We start from the raw sequence: 15,905 nt of genomic DNA on the forward strand, positions 1-15,905 counted from the left end.
TTGTGCGCTTTTGGACGTCGCCTTTTGTGTGTCAATCAGTGGATTTCCTTAGTTTTCGGTTCATTCAAAGTAAGAATGTGCACTTGAAAACTCTGATGGAACATTTATGAGCACTCGAGAATCCGAACAAAGCGTCTCCGCGGTGAGTTATGAGCTTAGGAGGGTGACCGCGCGCTTGTCAGCGAGCAGCTGCAGGGCTGTTGTAGAAAAAATGATTTTCTTGTTTCCTTGAATATTTTAGCCGCTTCTTTTCTCTGCTGAGTTAAGTCAACATGGAAATGCATGCAAATCATACACGGACACAGCCCGAGGCCACTTACACATTTCCACAGGCTGCTAACACATTAACAGTAATGCTTACGATATACTATAAACATGACTTTATGACTTTTATATAAACTCCATGCTCATTTTATGCTCATTCATTTTATCAGTAAAACAGTATATTGCAAAATAAAAATTAAAATAACTGTTCAAGTATATATTTAAGCACACATAGCCTATATACATTTATTAGATATATATTGTTATTATTATTTGGTAATTAAGCGTTTTAATATTTGAAAACGTTGAGCAAAAGCTAAATCTTTATTATCAGCTAAATATTTCTTTATGGGTATGAATACTTGTGCCGTGTACAAAAAAATAAAATAAAAAAATAAGATTTACAAAGCCGTGACCGTTCCTATTATTCTTTCAAAAATGTGGCTGCTGACTGGAATATTTACAAGGCTTGCCATTTTTCAAAACATGTTTTTCCTCAGAGCTATTTCAACGGCACGGTTTCATAATGCTTGCATTATTTAGTAATTAGTTCTTGTAATATTTATATCAACACTTATAAATGTGAAAGCAAACAGAAATTGGTCCAAAAACAGTTTAATTAACAGCATAACAACAGCCACAGAACAGTGGATGTTTAAAAAATATATACACATGTATTTCTCTGAATGCACTATACATTAACACCACAGGGTCACTTCATGATGAACATTAACATCTCTAGCTTCATGATATAGATTAATGTGATCTGTACATTATACAGGGTGATACTGCAGTTATATGATTTGGCAACAAACAGTTTAGTGATAACCCTTAAAGGAATGAAAATGATCTAAAAATCAGACCATCCAAGATGTAGTTGAGTTTGTATCTTCATTAGAACAGATTTGTATAAATTTAGCATTGCAACCATTTCTCCTCTGGATCCTGTGCAAGTGAATGGGTGCCGTCAGAATGAGAGTCCAAAAAGCTGATAAAAAAAAATTAATCCACAAGTAATCCACATACTACTCCAGTCCATCATGATTTTTTTAAACTTCAAACCATTGTTTCTGGCTAAAATACACATCGTCTCTAGATAATATTGTTTTCTATAGTAAAAAAAAGTTGTCTTATCTGATCTGATTCAGGACAGAAATATGGACAAATCAAGCACAGTTTACAAGAGAAAACCGCCTAAAACAGTTATAAACAAATATGTCAGTGGATTTTAAAGTGAGAGGACAACAGAGGATGGACTTTTTCCAATGAAGAAAGAGTTATTTTGGATTACGGACAGAAGCAATGGTTTCAATTTAAAACATTCTGATGGATTTGTCCCTTACAAAGAATTTTCACTTTAATTGTTTCGATCTGGTGTTTGAAATCTCATCCTGACGGTACCCATTCACTGCAGAGGTTCTACCGGTGACTGATGCGATGCTAAATTTCTCCAAATCTGGTCGGATGAATAAACTCATCTACATCTTGGTCTGTAAATTATCAGCAAATTCATTTTTGAGTGAGCTATTCCTTTAAATTATATTCAAACGTACAATGAGACTAACATTAGAGAATAACAGACCTGAAGTGAACATGCCTTTCTGCCTTGGAACTGAGGTCTTTTTCACACAAACATATCATTTACTCATAACAATAACAGCATTTCACATTATGCGAGTCATCTCATGAGAGAATGGCTGTATACAGAGGCCAACGTGTCCAGTGAGGTAATCTGAAGCTGTACACGCCGTTCTATGATTTTACCATAAAAATAGTACCATTCCAGTTCACTATTTAAAAATGAATACGCTGGAGCTTTAATTGAAACATTCAGCTTATTGATAGATATATATATTAATAATATAATAGAGTTTCCACACATTTTCACAGTGTTTTATTATTACAGTGTGTCCCATGAAAAAACAGAAGCTTCGAGAGATCATGTTTTTCATGACTTTTTTTGCAAAAAAAAAAAAAAGTAGTATTTTTATTACTATGATTAATTTCATACTTATTTCCCTGACTTTGTCACATTTTGTATTGCTCATTTCGAATCGATCTTAACGTGTTCCATTAACTCAAAGAACTCCATTACACAACAAAGGACCCCCACATACTGATAATCAATCCTCTTTCTCTACACACAAAAGGAATAAATAAGCTTGGAAATATCATAGACCGTTCAATATGAAAGTTAGGCACTGTTGATACCGATAAAACATTTTCCCATCAAAAAGAAAAAAAGAAATGTTAATAAATACAGGGAGTCTTCGTGCAAACCTTGTGCATTGGGGTCCATGTTGATGGTTTGGACTGAGAGGTGCATTGCCTTATTACGTGTATATATTCATTTTTCATGGTTCTTGACTGTGTCACCAATGACTGAAGGCCCACAAAGATTGAGAAGGGAGAAAGGGAGTGTTGTTCAATATCCTGCAGGATAGCCGCCTTTCCTGGGGTCAGATTCGGCACAGAGTTTGTCTCCTTGTCTCACAATGGCCTGGACTACTGATCCTGGGGTCCTCTGCAGCTCTGTTACGTGATTCTTCTGAGCCAGGCCATCAAGAACGCTCTGTAGCATGTGCAAACAAAACAAAAATGAATAACTGTCTTTTTACTGACATATTAGACCAGTATTTGCCCAATACTGCTCCTGGCGATCTACTGTCCTGCAAAGATCTACTCTAATGAAACCTGCCTGTCACTTTCAAGTGATCCTGAAGACCTTATTTAGTTGCTTCGGGTGAGTTTGAATAGAGCTGGAGCCAGACTTTGCAGGACAGTCGATCGCCAGGAGCAAGATTGGGCACCCCTGTAATAAACCATTTATCATGTCTTAAATGATGAAGGTTTAGTTGTTAAGTCTAGGGACCCACCTGCTCAAAGTCCTGTTCCACAACTGTCATGTTGGGGTTGAGCTGGTTGTGGACTCTAGGCTCTGTGACTGCTTTTTTAAGATCATAGTTAAAGAACAGTGAGTTCAGTATCACCTGGGAAAAGTGGAAAATGAGAGGAGAAAAGACATGTTTTGATATATTAGGGTATAGAAATTAATACTTTAATTTAGCAAGGATGTTTAAATTGATCAAAACTGATGATAAAGATAATTTTACTGAACATTCTTTTCACTGAAGAACTTCTACTCAGAATATTACAATGATTTGTAAAGGATCATGGAGTAATGCAAAAGATTCAGCTTTGAAATCACAGGGATAAATTACATTTAAATATATTCTAATAGAAATCAGATATTAATTCAAAATATTAATGCAGGCTTGGTGAGCAGAAGAGACTTAAAATACAAAAAAATTGAATCTGACTGGTACTGTCCTACCCGATCTCGTGAAAGTATGTATAAATAGTACACCAAATGAATATGAAAACTTGTGGTACTGACATGCAAAAATGTACTTTGGCGTGTATATGCTACACATGAATATGATTAGTGTTGTGGGGTAGATGCATATCGTATGTACACAAAAACTGCTTATCATATGCACGCCAATATGTTCAATATCATATGCATGTGAAAACTGCATATTATATGCACAAAGACATGTGTGTTATATATATATGTTAAAGTAATTTTTTTGCGTATTAATACTAAAGCTTCTCTTTTTTATTTGGATTACTGTTTATACACATTTTCAGTAGACCGGGTGTTAATGTAAATAGCACATTTGGATATGATGGCCATAAGCATCTAGTAATAGAGTGTAGTTTTACACTGTTTTGTGTTTGCAGTTACCAGAGCAGTTGCAGTGGTGATTTTCGTCCCCCCTGAGGCCCCAACCACCATTTTGACTCTATGGTGTTTGTCAAATATTATCGTGGGGCACATCGATGAAAGCGGTCTTTTACCTTGTCAAAAGACAAAAGTGGGATGTTAATACCATCTTCATTTGCAATCGTACCCATTAGTCTAATGATAATCTGATATTTATTTTAGGCACCTGGCTGAATGAAGTTATTGGGTGAAGGGGGAACCCCAAAACCATTGGTAATATAAGGAGAGCTGAAGTCATCCATCTCGTCATTAAAAATAATGCCAGTTGAGCGTGACATCACCTTCGAGCCAAAACTGTGAAAACACAAAAAAGATCGAGACAGTCTGATCAAAAGGAAAAGAAGACCTACTGTTATAATGTTTTTTCTACCTGGTCTCATGGAGTAAATGTACCTGGGTGTGCTTTTTAGCGAGGCACGAAATACGTACCAACAAGTACATATCGCTGCAGTTTCCAAAAGAAATTGAAGTAAAACTGACACATTTTTTTCCCTTTCACGCAGGTTTATAGTGTTTCGATTAATAAAGTGGAATTTTCGCACAATTACTTGAAGAATATCATGTCATGACTTCAAAACAATATTAATATACTTCCATTTTTGAAAACTGATGCTTTTGAACGTTATCATTACAGATATCCAGCTTCATATCTATGCGTTTTCATAGACAGGTTTGTTCAGTAGAGTACAGAGATGTACTTGAGAGGCGAGGAGCTTGGATTTGAATCCTTTGTAACTCTGGTTCAACAAATCTGTGTAAAGGAAGTTGAAATGGCACGGTTGCGTCAACAAATGCGTTTTTATATCAGTTTTGCATTTGTTAACTCTATCCGTTAGGTTTAGGGTTAGTTTCGGTGCAGGGCATATACAGCAATAACTTTTAGCAACAGTCTACGGATATTTATATTGTGAACCACTGCAATACATATCAACAAAATAAAACGTGCTAGGGCTCACGTATTGAACCTGTGTTTTAGCAGCACTCAATGGATATTTCTCTTTGAAACTGCATAGAAATGTGCGGTAAGGCATGTAAAAACAGCGTTGCACAAAAAGTGCAGAGGTACATATTTTTATGACACCAGGCTGGCTCCAGACTAACGTGAGAACGTACTAAATATTGTAGGAGAAACACTTTTTTTAAATAAATGAAAAGGGAAACACATGTCTAGTGCTGTTCTTCTCTTACTAAAGGTTGATGGTGCTGGTGGCTGCCACCGCGCTCCCGTCCTCCGCGATAACTGACAGGTGAGCCGTGCCATGGTTATCAGGGACAAAGTACTCAGGATCATAGTAGTTGTCTGGGTGAGTAGTGTCATCTGTAATTTTACTCCTAATGTTGTCTGCAAAGTAGTCTGAGGTCATGTTGTGGATGAGCTGAGAAAGGAGATAATTGAAAACAGATTTAGAAAAGGCCATTGAACTCACAGGTGTGTGAAACAGGAACGGTTAGAGGCCTCGGGAAAATATCATCTGCTATAACAGATATTATTTATGAAGGACTCTTTAAACCACTTGAGCTAAAATGCATGATTTCAGGTCGCAGTTGACCTCAGAACTACTAGTGTGCAACACAAAAACAACTAAATATATACAGTATTAGCTGAACTCACGTCAGTGATGTTGAGGTAACGTGGGTCTCCCAGTTTACTCCTCTTGGCATAAGCAAAACGAAACGCTTCTACAATGCGATGGTATGTCAAAGTCCTCTTCTCCGATGTGGACACGCTGCTGTCTGAGAAGTTGAAACCTAGAAAAAGACGTGGATCCTTGATGTGAATATCACTTTTATATGTTAGGATACACAAACACTTTGTCTTATATAACGCAGAAAGCCTTCATTCACAAACTAAAATGAATTTTGGTAGCACTTCAGTATAGGTACCAATTTTCACTATTAACTAATTGAATGCCTATTATAATATATTGGGTGTTTATTAATATTTATAAAGCACATATTCATCGTGACCATATTCTACATCCTTAATCGTATGCAAAATACCTAAACCTTACAGCCACCTAATTATTAATAAGCAGCATATTAGTAGTTTGTTGAGGCAAAACTGTAAGAAACACCGCTAAAAGCATTGCATTTAATGTAAAATTAGAGTTTAAATTAAAACAAAACTTGCATCATGTGTTTTTCAACTCAGAAAACTTTTTGGCTTTAAATAGGCTAGACACAGAGCAGTCTAAAGGCAAAATTAAAAATAACTCAAGACCTATTAAAATTATAACTTATTGTGCCTGGAGCATTGCATATTTACATGTAAAATGATTCTACATTACATGACAGAGCGAAATATATGAGATTGGGTCAAATATATTCTTCTAGTGCATATTTACATAGAAAAAATGTAGAAAGTGTTCTGTGTTTAAGTTACACGATTCTAATGAATACTTTGTGGAATTTGGCAGTTATTTGCTAAGATTCTCCATCACAGTAATGCATGCTGTGTATCAATCCAAACTGAGAGCAGCACTACTATCAGATTCAAACCCAGCTGGCACCATGCAGTGAAGATGAGTAAGCCACATAAGATGGATAACATACAGTCATCTGATTATCGTCACAAAATACGATGACACAAGACCTTATACTGTTCACCTTGTTTGCGTATTATTGTGCAATAATGATCTGCTAAATGCACATTCTTTCTTAATGCATAACACGATGCTGCTTGCCCTCATGAATAAAGCTCTGCTGCGCAAATCCCCGGTTTACTCATGAAGACTTTGCTTTACCATCAAAGTGTCTATGAATGAGTTAATAAGTGTCTGTAGTAATGGAGGATTATTACAGAATCAGGTTGATCAGGTACAAGTCCTGTTAAATTCCCAGCTCAAAAAAAACATTAAAGTTATCCATCAACACACCTCCTGACTTTTTTAAACTTTATGTAAAATATGTTATATACTATACATTCAGTATGTTTATTAGGGATTTCTTAATACATTTTAAATAGCCATATCTTGCTTAATCGCTTCTAATGGCTCAGCTGGTTGGCTCAAAATATTCCTGGAGGTTTGCCATTAAGATGAATGGGAATGCTAATAAATGTCTCTCTCCAGGTATTCTAGAGATCCTTGATGCAAATACGCACATGCACACACACACACACACACGTACACGCGCACACACACACACAGGGACAACATAAGGCTCACCATCCACTATGTTGAGAATCAGAGCGAGTACAGGTCCACTGGATGGAGCATCAGGAACATTAATGGTGTACTCTCCCACATTTAACTTGAGCGGGGTCTCATTCAACACTGGCTTATATTCCATTAGGTCCTCAAGTGTTATAATCCCTCCTGTAGTGACACATGGATTTGCATTTTTTTTTTAAATTAGACAATCTGACCTTCAGAGCATGATAAAAAGGTCAATAAAAAAAGTATGAAATGACCTGCAGCCTGGATATCATCTACTATATTCTGGGCCATAGATCCATTGTAAAAAACATCCGGCCCCTCTTCCGCTATCTTCTCGTAGGTGTCAGCAAGTTTGAGAAATCTAATGATATCATTTTCCTTCAGGAGGTTTTTGTCTGAGTCACAAAACACTTCACTGGAGCAAAGACAGGGAGGAAAAGATCAACATGACGCCTTTAAAATTACAAATAGAGACAGTGTTTGGTGTGTGGTGAGTTAGACTAGTTATTTGTGACCGCACATTATGACGCAGTATGATGTAATTACAAATTACGCAACAGTACTCGTCACTTCACAATGTGCTTTTTTTCATTTATGAGAAGTAGCTGTTCTCACAGACTGCCCAGTTTTCTGTATAGTGTCCAAAAGATAATTTCTCACCACAATGTAACGTCACTCAGAATTGAGTCCTTGTTTTTTGCAATAGCGTTGGCCAAGGCCCTGCCAACTGGAAAACCATTGCGTGCCAATTCTATACTGGGCTCGAACAGTTCCCTCCATGGCAGTCTCCCATGTCTTTTGTGCGCCATCTCGTAACCACGGATTTCTCCTGGTATGGCGATGGACAACCCTCCTGCCATTCCAACCAGACACAGTAGAGTCATTATTCAATGGCCAAAACCATAAGGTTAATGGTTCTGTTTTTTTGTTTTGTTTTGTTTTTAAATATGTTTTAATGCAATTAAAAAAGCAACAGTATCATTTTTATATGGGGAAAATGTAATACCTTGATATAGAATGCATGTAATTGATCAATAGACATTTAGAATTTTACAAAAAATAATTTTAAATAAATGCTGTTCTTTTGCCATTCGAAGAAAATACAGTATGGTTTTACACAAATACATAAAGCACCACAGCTGCTTTCAACATTGAAATAATAAATATTTATTGGATTTAAATTGTAAGAATAATTTTTATTTATTTTTTTAATCAAACATATGCAGACCTGGTGAACATGAGAACAACATGAGAAAACATGAAAACAAATCTTATTTACCTCAAGCTTCTTAACTGCAGTGGAGTCTGACATAATCTTTTATTTCTCAGTCAAATAATACATGTATATAAATGACAAAGATTACTAATACTGCTTTTTAATGTGTGTAATATGTGAAAAACTTTAGTTCTCCAGTCAAAGTCATGTGATGTGACTAACATGCAGAACAAAACATGTAATGATGCCGTAGAGATTAAGTCTAGACTTTAATGACTGTGTGTCAAGGTCAGTAAGTCTATTAAAATATCAGATAATATGACAAAGCAATGCTAGTTCACAAGCAGATTAGCTTTATTTTATAGAACAAATGCTGGACTTAGTGATATAATGATAATGTACCTTTTCGTGACAGCTGGGTGTTATTGCCAAACATGTCCTCTGAAGCGTTCATTGGAGCAGTTTCTCTGGCATCAATTGTCTCAACCTTTCCTGTGGACCAACACATTTTACATTTTATTTTAATGCCAAGATATTTCATTTTCAGTGTCATTCTTCAAGACTAAAAATCATTTGGAAGGAAACCTAAGGCTCATTTTTTATTTATTCTGTTAGCTTCACCTGAGGAAGTAGCGGTTGCTGATGTTTTCACATCATTTGCTGACTCTGTGAAGCATGATTCGTGGTCGCTATGATGTTGGAAAAAAACACTGTGCCCTTTTGCTAGCCACTTGACCCCAGGATGCTCCAGGGTCATGTCACTTCTATTAATGTTCTGTAAATCACTTTGCATGACATGTATATGCTGAATGGCAAATGACCTCCACATCATATTATACACCTAAAGCCATGTCCTTCAGTGTCAGACTGACTAGAAAAGATGTCAATTTGGAGAAGCCCTTACAGAAAGCTTTTAGTTGTTTTTAGAGTTTTTTTAGACCATGGTGTGAGCAATACCAAGGTCACTGGTTTGTTTCAAAGGTAAAGTTCTTGAATGCATAAATGAATGCAACATGTCATTGTTTTACCTGTTGACGCATTGTATATGGTGAAGAACAGCCCTCCTCCGATGCCCATGCTGTGCGCGTTGAACAGCCCGACACACAACAGAGCCGCAATAGACGCATCAACCGCCGAACCATTGCGCTTCAAGATGTCCCTGCAAACATGAACAATGTTGGTATTTTGAATCAACGACAAGGATGAAAACTTGTGGCTCTATAGATATTTGGACTCTTACCTTCCAACCTCAGAGCACTTCCCGGCATCTGCTGCCACGGCTGCTTTTGAGTAGAAGTGGTCCGAGGATACAGTGAGTTTCTTGTTTCCGATTCCCAAATACACACCCAGGAAAAAACCCACTGCAGCCACAAGCAAGACCACCAGACCAGCCATAAGAGACTTCTTGACCATTTTCCTGAATAGATACAAAATGTGAATACAGGATGGTTGAGAGAAAAACATTTGGAGGCATAGTTTGATATATGATAAAGTAACATTTATGCGGTGTTGAGATGGTTACTTTGGAAATGTAACAGGTTACAAAAATTTTTTAGTCAGCAAAGTAACAAGTTAATTCAAGTTGAAACAACTATTGTTTTTTACAGTGTATTTAAAATGTAACAATTAGTGTAACTATTTATTCTTTTATTAATTACATTTGGTTACTTTTCTAATGACTATTTCCCAACTGTTATTTGTTTTCAAACGTTTAAACCAGACAGGGTATATAATAATAGTAATAATAGTAAGTTACAGTTTTTCTCAGTCGCTTTGCAGCGAAAGAATCAGAAATGAAATTTTCAAAACTAGTTGTTCAACCTCATCATCTACTTATCTATATTCTCATCATCTAGAGAGATATAAACCAGTTTTCTCAAATAGCTCAAAGGTTCATCTTGCGAGTCTCCATTTGGAAAACATATATAGACTGAGGACAACACAAGAATCCCAAAGTCTGACAGTAGATGAACATCCAGAAAACGATCAGGGTCAACAACTGAGAGGAAGAAGAGGAGTAAGGATGTTTGGTGGAAGGGTACAGAGGATAAACAGAAGTGCATATCAGATGAAATAAGGGCTACTATTGTGGACCATGTTGTCAGTCAAGACCTTACAATGGCTGAAGGGTGCAGCTAAATGCTCAATTCAAACATTTAGAAACTAAACTGATTGTCTCTTTCAATCAATATCCCACATATAGTGATGTGTAAACCTGTACTTTTTAAATGGTTATATGACACACATAAGAAGTGCAGCCTTCTGCATTTCAGTAACTATTCATCCAAACTGTTGCATCATCAGGTATTACTAACAGAGCGCACTGTTATATTGACAACATTGCTAAGCAGTTTGACTCTCTTGTTCGTGAACAATGACACAAGGACTTGTCATTCGGATGGCACTGATATGTTCACTGTACTTCTGAGAGATTAACTAAAGATTCTGAGTAAGTTACAGGCTTTTGCAGGAAATCCATTGTGTCGTGCTGTTTGTACGAATTGTTTTGAGAAATGCACATACTTTGTTGCAAATAATAAGGATGATTTGAGTAATGCACTAAAGCGACTGAGAAAAACCGGAATAGACAGGAAACACTGACATAAAACAAAACAAACAAAAAGATATACATAAATAGAACACTTATCAAATAAACGTGCATTCTGTTCTTCGTCTCATATTTTAGTGCAGTCAATGTAATTTGGGAAATCTAGCAAGGCTGTGTGTGTGAAAATGTTCAGATGAAGCCCTTTAGTTTTTGACAAAAATGTCATAAAGGTAGCTGCAATTTAATTGCACATTTTCCCTTAGTAACTGTAATGGATTTACATTTACATTTACATTTACATTTAGTTATTGAGTAATATTAATTAACTACATGTTATCTGTATATGCTACATAGTTCGGTTTAGGGTTACTTGCATTTAATTATTAATTGCTATTAAAATAGTAAGTGCATGTAACAAGGACACCTAAAAATTAAGTGTAACTCAGTTACATTTTATTTTTTAATTAAAATTTAATTTTGTTTCATGAACACTGCATCTATGAAATTATTATTCATTACAGACAATGCAAATGCGATTGTTTACATGTATTTTGTAAACTGACTTGCTTATCACAGACACTTTAATGTCATACTTGATCTTGTCAGGGTGAAGCGTATCCACAGCAACGCAGTTTCAAATTCATACATCGGTATATAAACATGCATATTTTTTGATCATTATTTTAAAAAGATTTTCCCCTAAAAAACAAACTTGCAAGTTACATAACCTTTTTAACATATGAATAATTGGTAATTGTTTAGGAGAAACAGATAAAATGAAATGTCACCCAGCTCAATAGACCTGTTGAATAAACCCATCATTATCATCATCAACAATGTTTATAGCAAGTTTTAGCATTCGTCCTAGTCTTTACACTTCAAACATTGCCCTAGCCCTGAATTAGTCCAGCATGCAGAGTTCAGAGACAATTCATCCATGTGTAAATCCATGCCTTTCAACAATACAATAAACAATTGTATTGTTCTATTGTACTAAAATCTATTGATAGACACAATGATAATCAGATAGATACATACATACATAGACCAACGGATAGATACATATATAGATAGATAAACAGTTATATAGACGTACCTCGCAGATGATTTACTCTGGTTAACCATAATCAAGAGACACTTTTCTTGAACAAGTGTATGTATTAAGTGTGGATAAGTGTAGATAGTTCCGGAGGCATATATTTTGTGCTAATGAAAATTTAACTCCAGAGGTTATAAATCAACCTGGTCCCAGCCTTCCTTACTTGGTGATTGGCTAAGACAGGATGATTTTTTAATTTTTCGGTCTTGACCTGTAAAGACAGGTATTACTCATAACCTCACCCTTTTCTTAAGAGCTTAGGAACTACAGAGGTCAAATTACAGCAGTCTTGCAGACAATGCGTTTACTCCACCCTTATTCTCACATATTTACATTTCATTTAAACCGTTAAAATTTTACAAAGGAAAATGGAAAAATGCATAGAAATATTAAAGATTTGGCAGTACAGGTCACTAATCAAATAAGACAATGTGTGACATTGGCCATTTAAACTCCCCTGTAAAAAAAGGTCAAATGTTCTTTTTTCTTTTGAAGAACAAGGTGCTCTTGAAATCATGCTTGATCATCAGGTTTTGAATAAACTGTCCACGTTAGCTTGAATTACAGTAAAAGGTCCCATACACATACTTAAAACTGATGTTAAGTAAATCATTCATGTGATGATATCCAAGTCATGTTCACTCAGACATCAGAAAAAATGCATAGAAACATCTTCACTGGTGGTCTTAGACTTTTGGACGTTATTATTAAAGATTAGTTAAGCGAGTCAGCACTGTATGTTACGTAAGACTTCTAAGCAATGTCTCTGATGCATCGTGCCTCACAGCAGAACGAGTGACAAAACCACAGAGGAAATATTCTCGACTTTGGAAATGACATTTTTATGTTTGTAAAACGCCCAGGGACTTTATTCAAGAGCGAGGAAAGACCATTTCAGGCTCTCGGCACTTAATACCAATGACAGAAAATTCAGGAACTTTCTAACAGTCACAATTCTTGTACCTGGCGTCAAAGAACACATTTACGTAATAATACCGCCATAAAAAAACAGCCAGTCAGCACTTTTCAGCACGGGACAAGACACTTGAAGCATTATTAGACCTGTTCAAGAGACCTTTTGTCCCAGCATCCTCGGTTCAATAAGAGAGTGACAGCGGAGACTGTAATTTGTCTTCAGCTCCTCCCATTATGTGTAGCACACTGTCCACGATTTATTAATACGGTGTCACTCAGCAGTCCCTTGTTGCATAAAACCGGATTTTTTGTTGAGTAAATGGATAAAGAGCATGTCTGTGCATGAGTGTTTACTTTCAGTTGTTTTTAGGGTGAGAGAATGCTACCTAGTCACCTACTAGGAAATCACAGAACTGATCGGAAATTACATTTGACGAACAAATCATCACGCATTGTTTAATTAATCCCATGCCGATGTCTCACAATCATTCAATTTGCCTCACAATCATTGAACTGTTTGAACATCTGCTAATAAATACATATCTGCCCTTGTTTATCTCGATATTATATCAACTACACTAACAAAAGACACCAGCGCTTAACGCTCTTTTCAAAAGCATGCAATCTAGCTTTCATTTTTCATGTACAGTCTTGTTTGGCTATTTAAGGGAAGCCGTGATGCCAGCTAGTTTATTACACTGGGAAAAATAAAAAATGTAAAAAAAATGTATTATTTAAAGATTATCGTCACAGTGTGGTCGTAGAGAGAAGCGCTAGGCGCTTTTAACAGTTTTAATCTTCTACAAACGAGCAAAATAACAATATCGCAGGCAGGCAACCACACGAATAAACAGCAAGAATGGACGATTAAACAGAAGCAAACTGGAACTTATACACACACAGAAAATCACTAAATGAACTAGACACAGCTGAACCCAATAGGATAATTAACAGAAAGTAGGGCACACAGAACACATGGGAGAGGAGAAAACAACAACAACGAATCCAAATGAGTGACAATTATTACATTAAATACATTATATGTAAATAAAATCAATTATTAAAACATTATTGAAATATTCTTTACACTAAGAAAAGCTAATTTATTATAGTTATACTGTTCACTGAAAATAGGTTCTTTGGGGAACCAAAGAAAAAAAGTGGTAGCCAAAACGTAACCCACAAATTGTGACATAAACAATATTATTAAAAAAACTTTACCAGCAAAACTCATTTTTATGAGTTAAATCAGGTAAAAATAGCTTCTTTGGTATTAAAAAAAATTAAGTTATATTTTACAGTCTACATAAACTTTTATATAAGTTCCCTTTCAAGTAAATTTCATATATGGATCATGCTAATATCGTACGACAACGCGCAGCCAGCAATTTTATATGCAAAAGCTTACTGACAGGTTTTTGAAAATCAACCCCAGCGGGAACTGTTTTTTTTTGTGTCTATTTTTTAAGCTTGCCTTTACATTGGAAATAAAAGACAGATGGAGTTTCGGCAGATATTTTGAACAAGGCTGCGAATCAGACAGGGACATCAGTAAGGTCTGTTGCTAAGGTCTATCCCATCTGTCACGTCACTTTGGACAGATAATGAAAAGCTTTCCAGCAGCCGAATAAGAAAAGGCTTAAAACTGTGTCTAGGCCACGATATCAGTTAGAAGGTGTCCGGTGAGGCAAAATGTGTCACGGCCATTCAACACCAGAAGAGCTGTGACTCTTCATATGAAGAGTTTCTATACTGCTATCGATGCTAATGTAACTCCAGGAAAAGTCAGCACATTAGCATTTTTACAACGTATTGCTATCTATGTCTCAGACGTTTCCCGTGAAAACACAAACGGCCACACTATGTAACCTTTGTACCTCTTGTGGATAAATCATAAAAATGACTTGTTGAGGAATGTTATTTATGCAAAACAGATTTAGCCTACGAAGCAGGTATTCATCTTGGTAGTGCAGTTTATAGACACTGTCTCAAGAAGCTTCCAAACACGTATGATTCTCTTATTTCTAATAGTTGCGTTCACTCCATTTTATAATTACAGTGATTGTAAAAGAGTTGTGCCAACTTCAGATTCATTGTGCCATGTTGACTCCATGAGCGTGAACAGCTCCAAGTAGGGCTTCACGTATTTTCATCTCGAAATTACAATTATTACGAGTGGTTTGAAGCTTGTATCGAATTCGCACACACTTTTCGATCCTACGATTTGAAGCATTTCAAAATTTGCGTGTTTCACCGTAGATAGCATTCATTTGGAGAAACATCTAGTTGTACCTGATCTTGGTATTGAATTGTGATAGGCTACTTATTTGGGATTTTTTTTTTTTAGATGACATTTAATTTTTAACTTTCTCGCCTCTTACACGGTGCAGTCGGTTTTAAAGAGGTGTCGTTATATTTGTTCGTACCAACAGCCTGTGATGTTTTGAGTTTAGAAATGAATGTAGATATTAATTATCTGATAAACTCGCTCTAGTAGTCGAAACGTCTGTCTTTACTGACAGAATGTAAACACACACACCCATTGGAAACTGAATAGTATCCCGTGAAATCCTGACAGTTTTAAAATAAGATAAATATAAATAAATAAATACAGTGATGATTGGCTTAAATAATGGAGGTAAAATGCAGAATTTGGATTTTTAAACGTATTCTAGTTTATTAGTCTACTTATTTAATTGATTTCTACCAACAACAGTACCATTGGTCACATGTTTGGTCTTTTATATTTTGAGTTCAGTTGCTATTTATTTCTTTCATATAAATTGCCCGTCCATTAAATAAACTTGCTTAAAATCGATTAAAATGTTGTTTTGACTTCACCAGCCACACATTCTCTTTCATCGCTCGTGGGGCACATACACGAAACACCGCTGGCCAATGGCAGGACAGCACTCGGT

At 35.9% G+C, this 15,905-nt stretch overlaps 1 protein-coding gene across 3 annotated transcripts; it reads right to left on the reverse strand.

Moving 5' to 3' along the window:
• Positions 1-866: 866 nt before the first annotated feature.
• ggt1a (gamma-glutamyltransferase 1a) lies at positions 867-15,898 on the reverse strand. Of its 3 annotated transcripts, none has more exons than XM_043247800.1 (13): positions 15,868-15,898; positions 9,666-9,842; positions 9,454-9,584; positions 8,828-8,917; positions 7,870-8,062; positions 7,464-7,624; positions 7,219-7,368; positions 5,664-5,800; positions 5,240-5,427; positions 4,218-4,345; positions 4,013-4,125; positions 3,141-3,254; positions 867-2,836 (listed from the first exon to the last, which is right to left on the reverse strand). In XM_043247800.1, the coding sequence occupies exons 2-13, from the start codon at positions 9,836-9,838 to the stop codon at positions 2,690-2,692; spliced, it is 1,725 nt and encodes a 574-aa protein (XP_043103735.1). In that variant the 5' UTR covers positions 9,839-9,842; positions 15,868-15,898; the 3' UTR covers positions 867-2,689. The 3 variants fall into 3 exon arrangements, with proteins under 3 accessions (XP_043103735.1, XP_043103734.1, XP_043103733.1); XM_043247799.1 differs by lacking the exon at positions 15,868-15,898 and adding an exon at positions 12,070-15,214; XM_043247798.1 differs by lacking the exon at positions 15,868-15,898 and having other exon boundaries at positions 9,666-11,618.
• Between the last annotated feature and the right edge of the window lie 7 nt (positions 15,899-15,905).

The sequence above is a fragment of the Puntigrus tetrazona genome, chromosome 8, assembly GCF_018831695.1.
Source record: "Puntigrus tetrazona isolate hp1 chromosome 8, ASM1883169v1, whole genome shotgun sequence".
NCBI lineage: Eukaryota > Metazoa > Chordata > Actinopteri > Cypriniformes > Cyprinidae > Puntigrus > Puntigrus tetrazona.

Bases quoted from the DNA above. Each gene is read 5' to 3' on its own strand.
- ggt1a (XM_043247798.1), bottom strand. From the start codon at position 9,889: ATGTTTTTCTCTCAACCATCCTGTATTCACATTTTGTATCTATTCAGG. The intron at 9,585-9,665 runs GTAAGAGTCCAA...TCATGTTTGCAG, and splicing joins AAGTGCTCTGAGGTTGGAAG to GGACATCTTGAAGCGCAATG. The intron at 5,428-5,663 runs GTGAGTTCAGCT...CTCCTTTCTCAG, and splicing joins GTTACCTCAACATCACTGAC to CTCATCCACAACATGACCTC.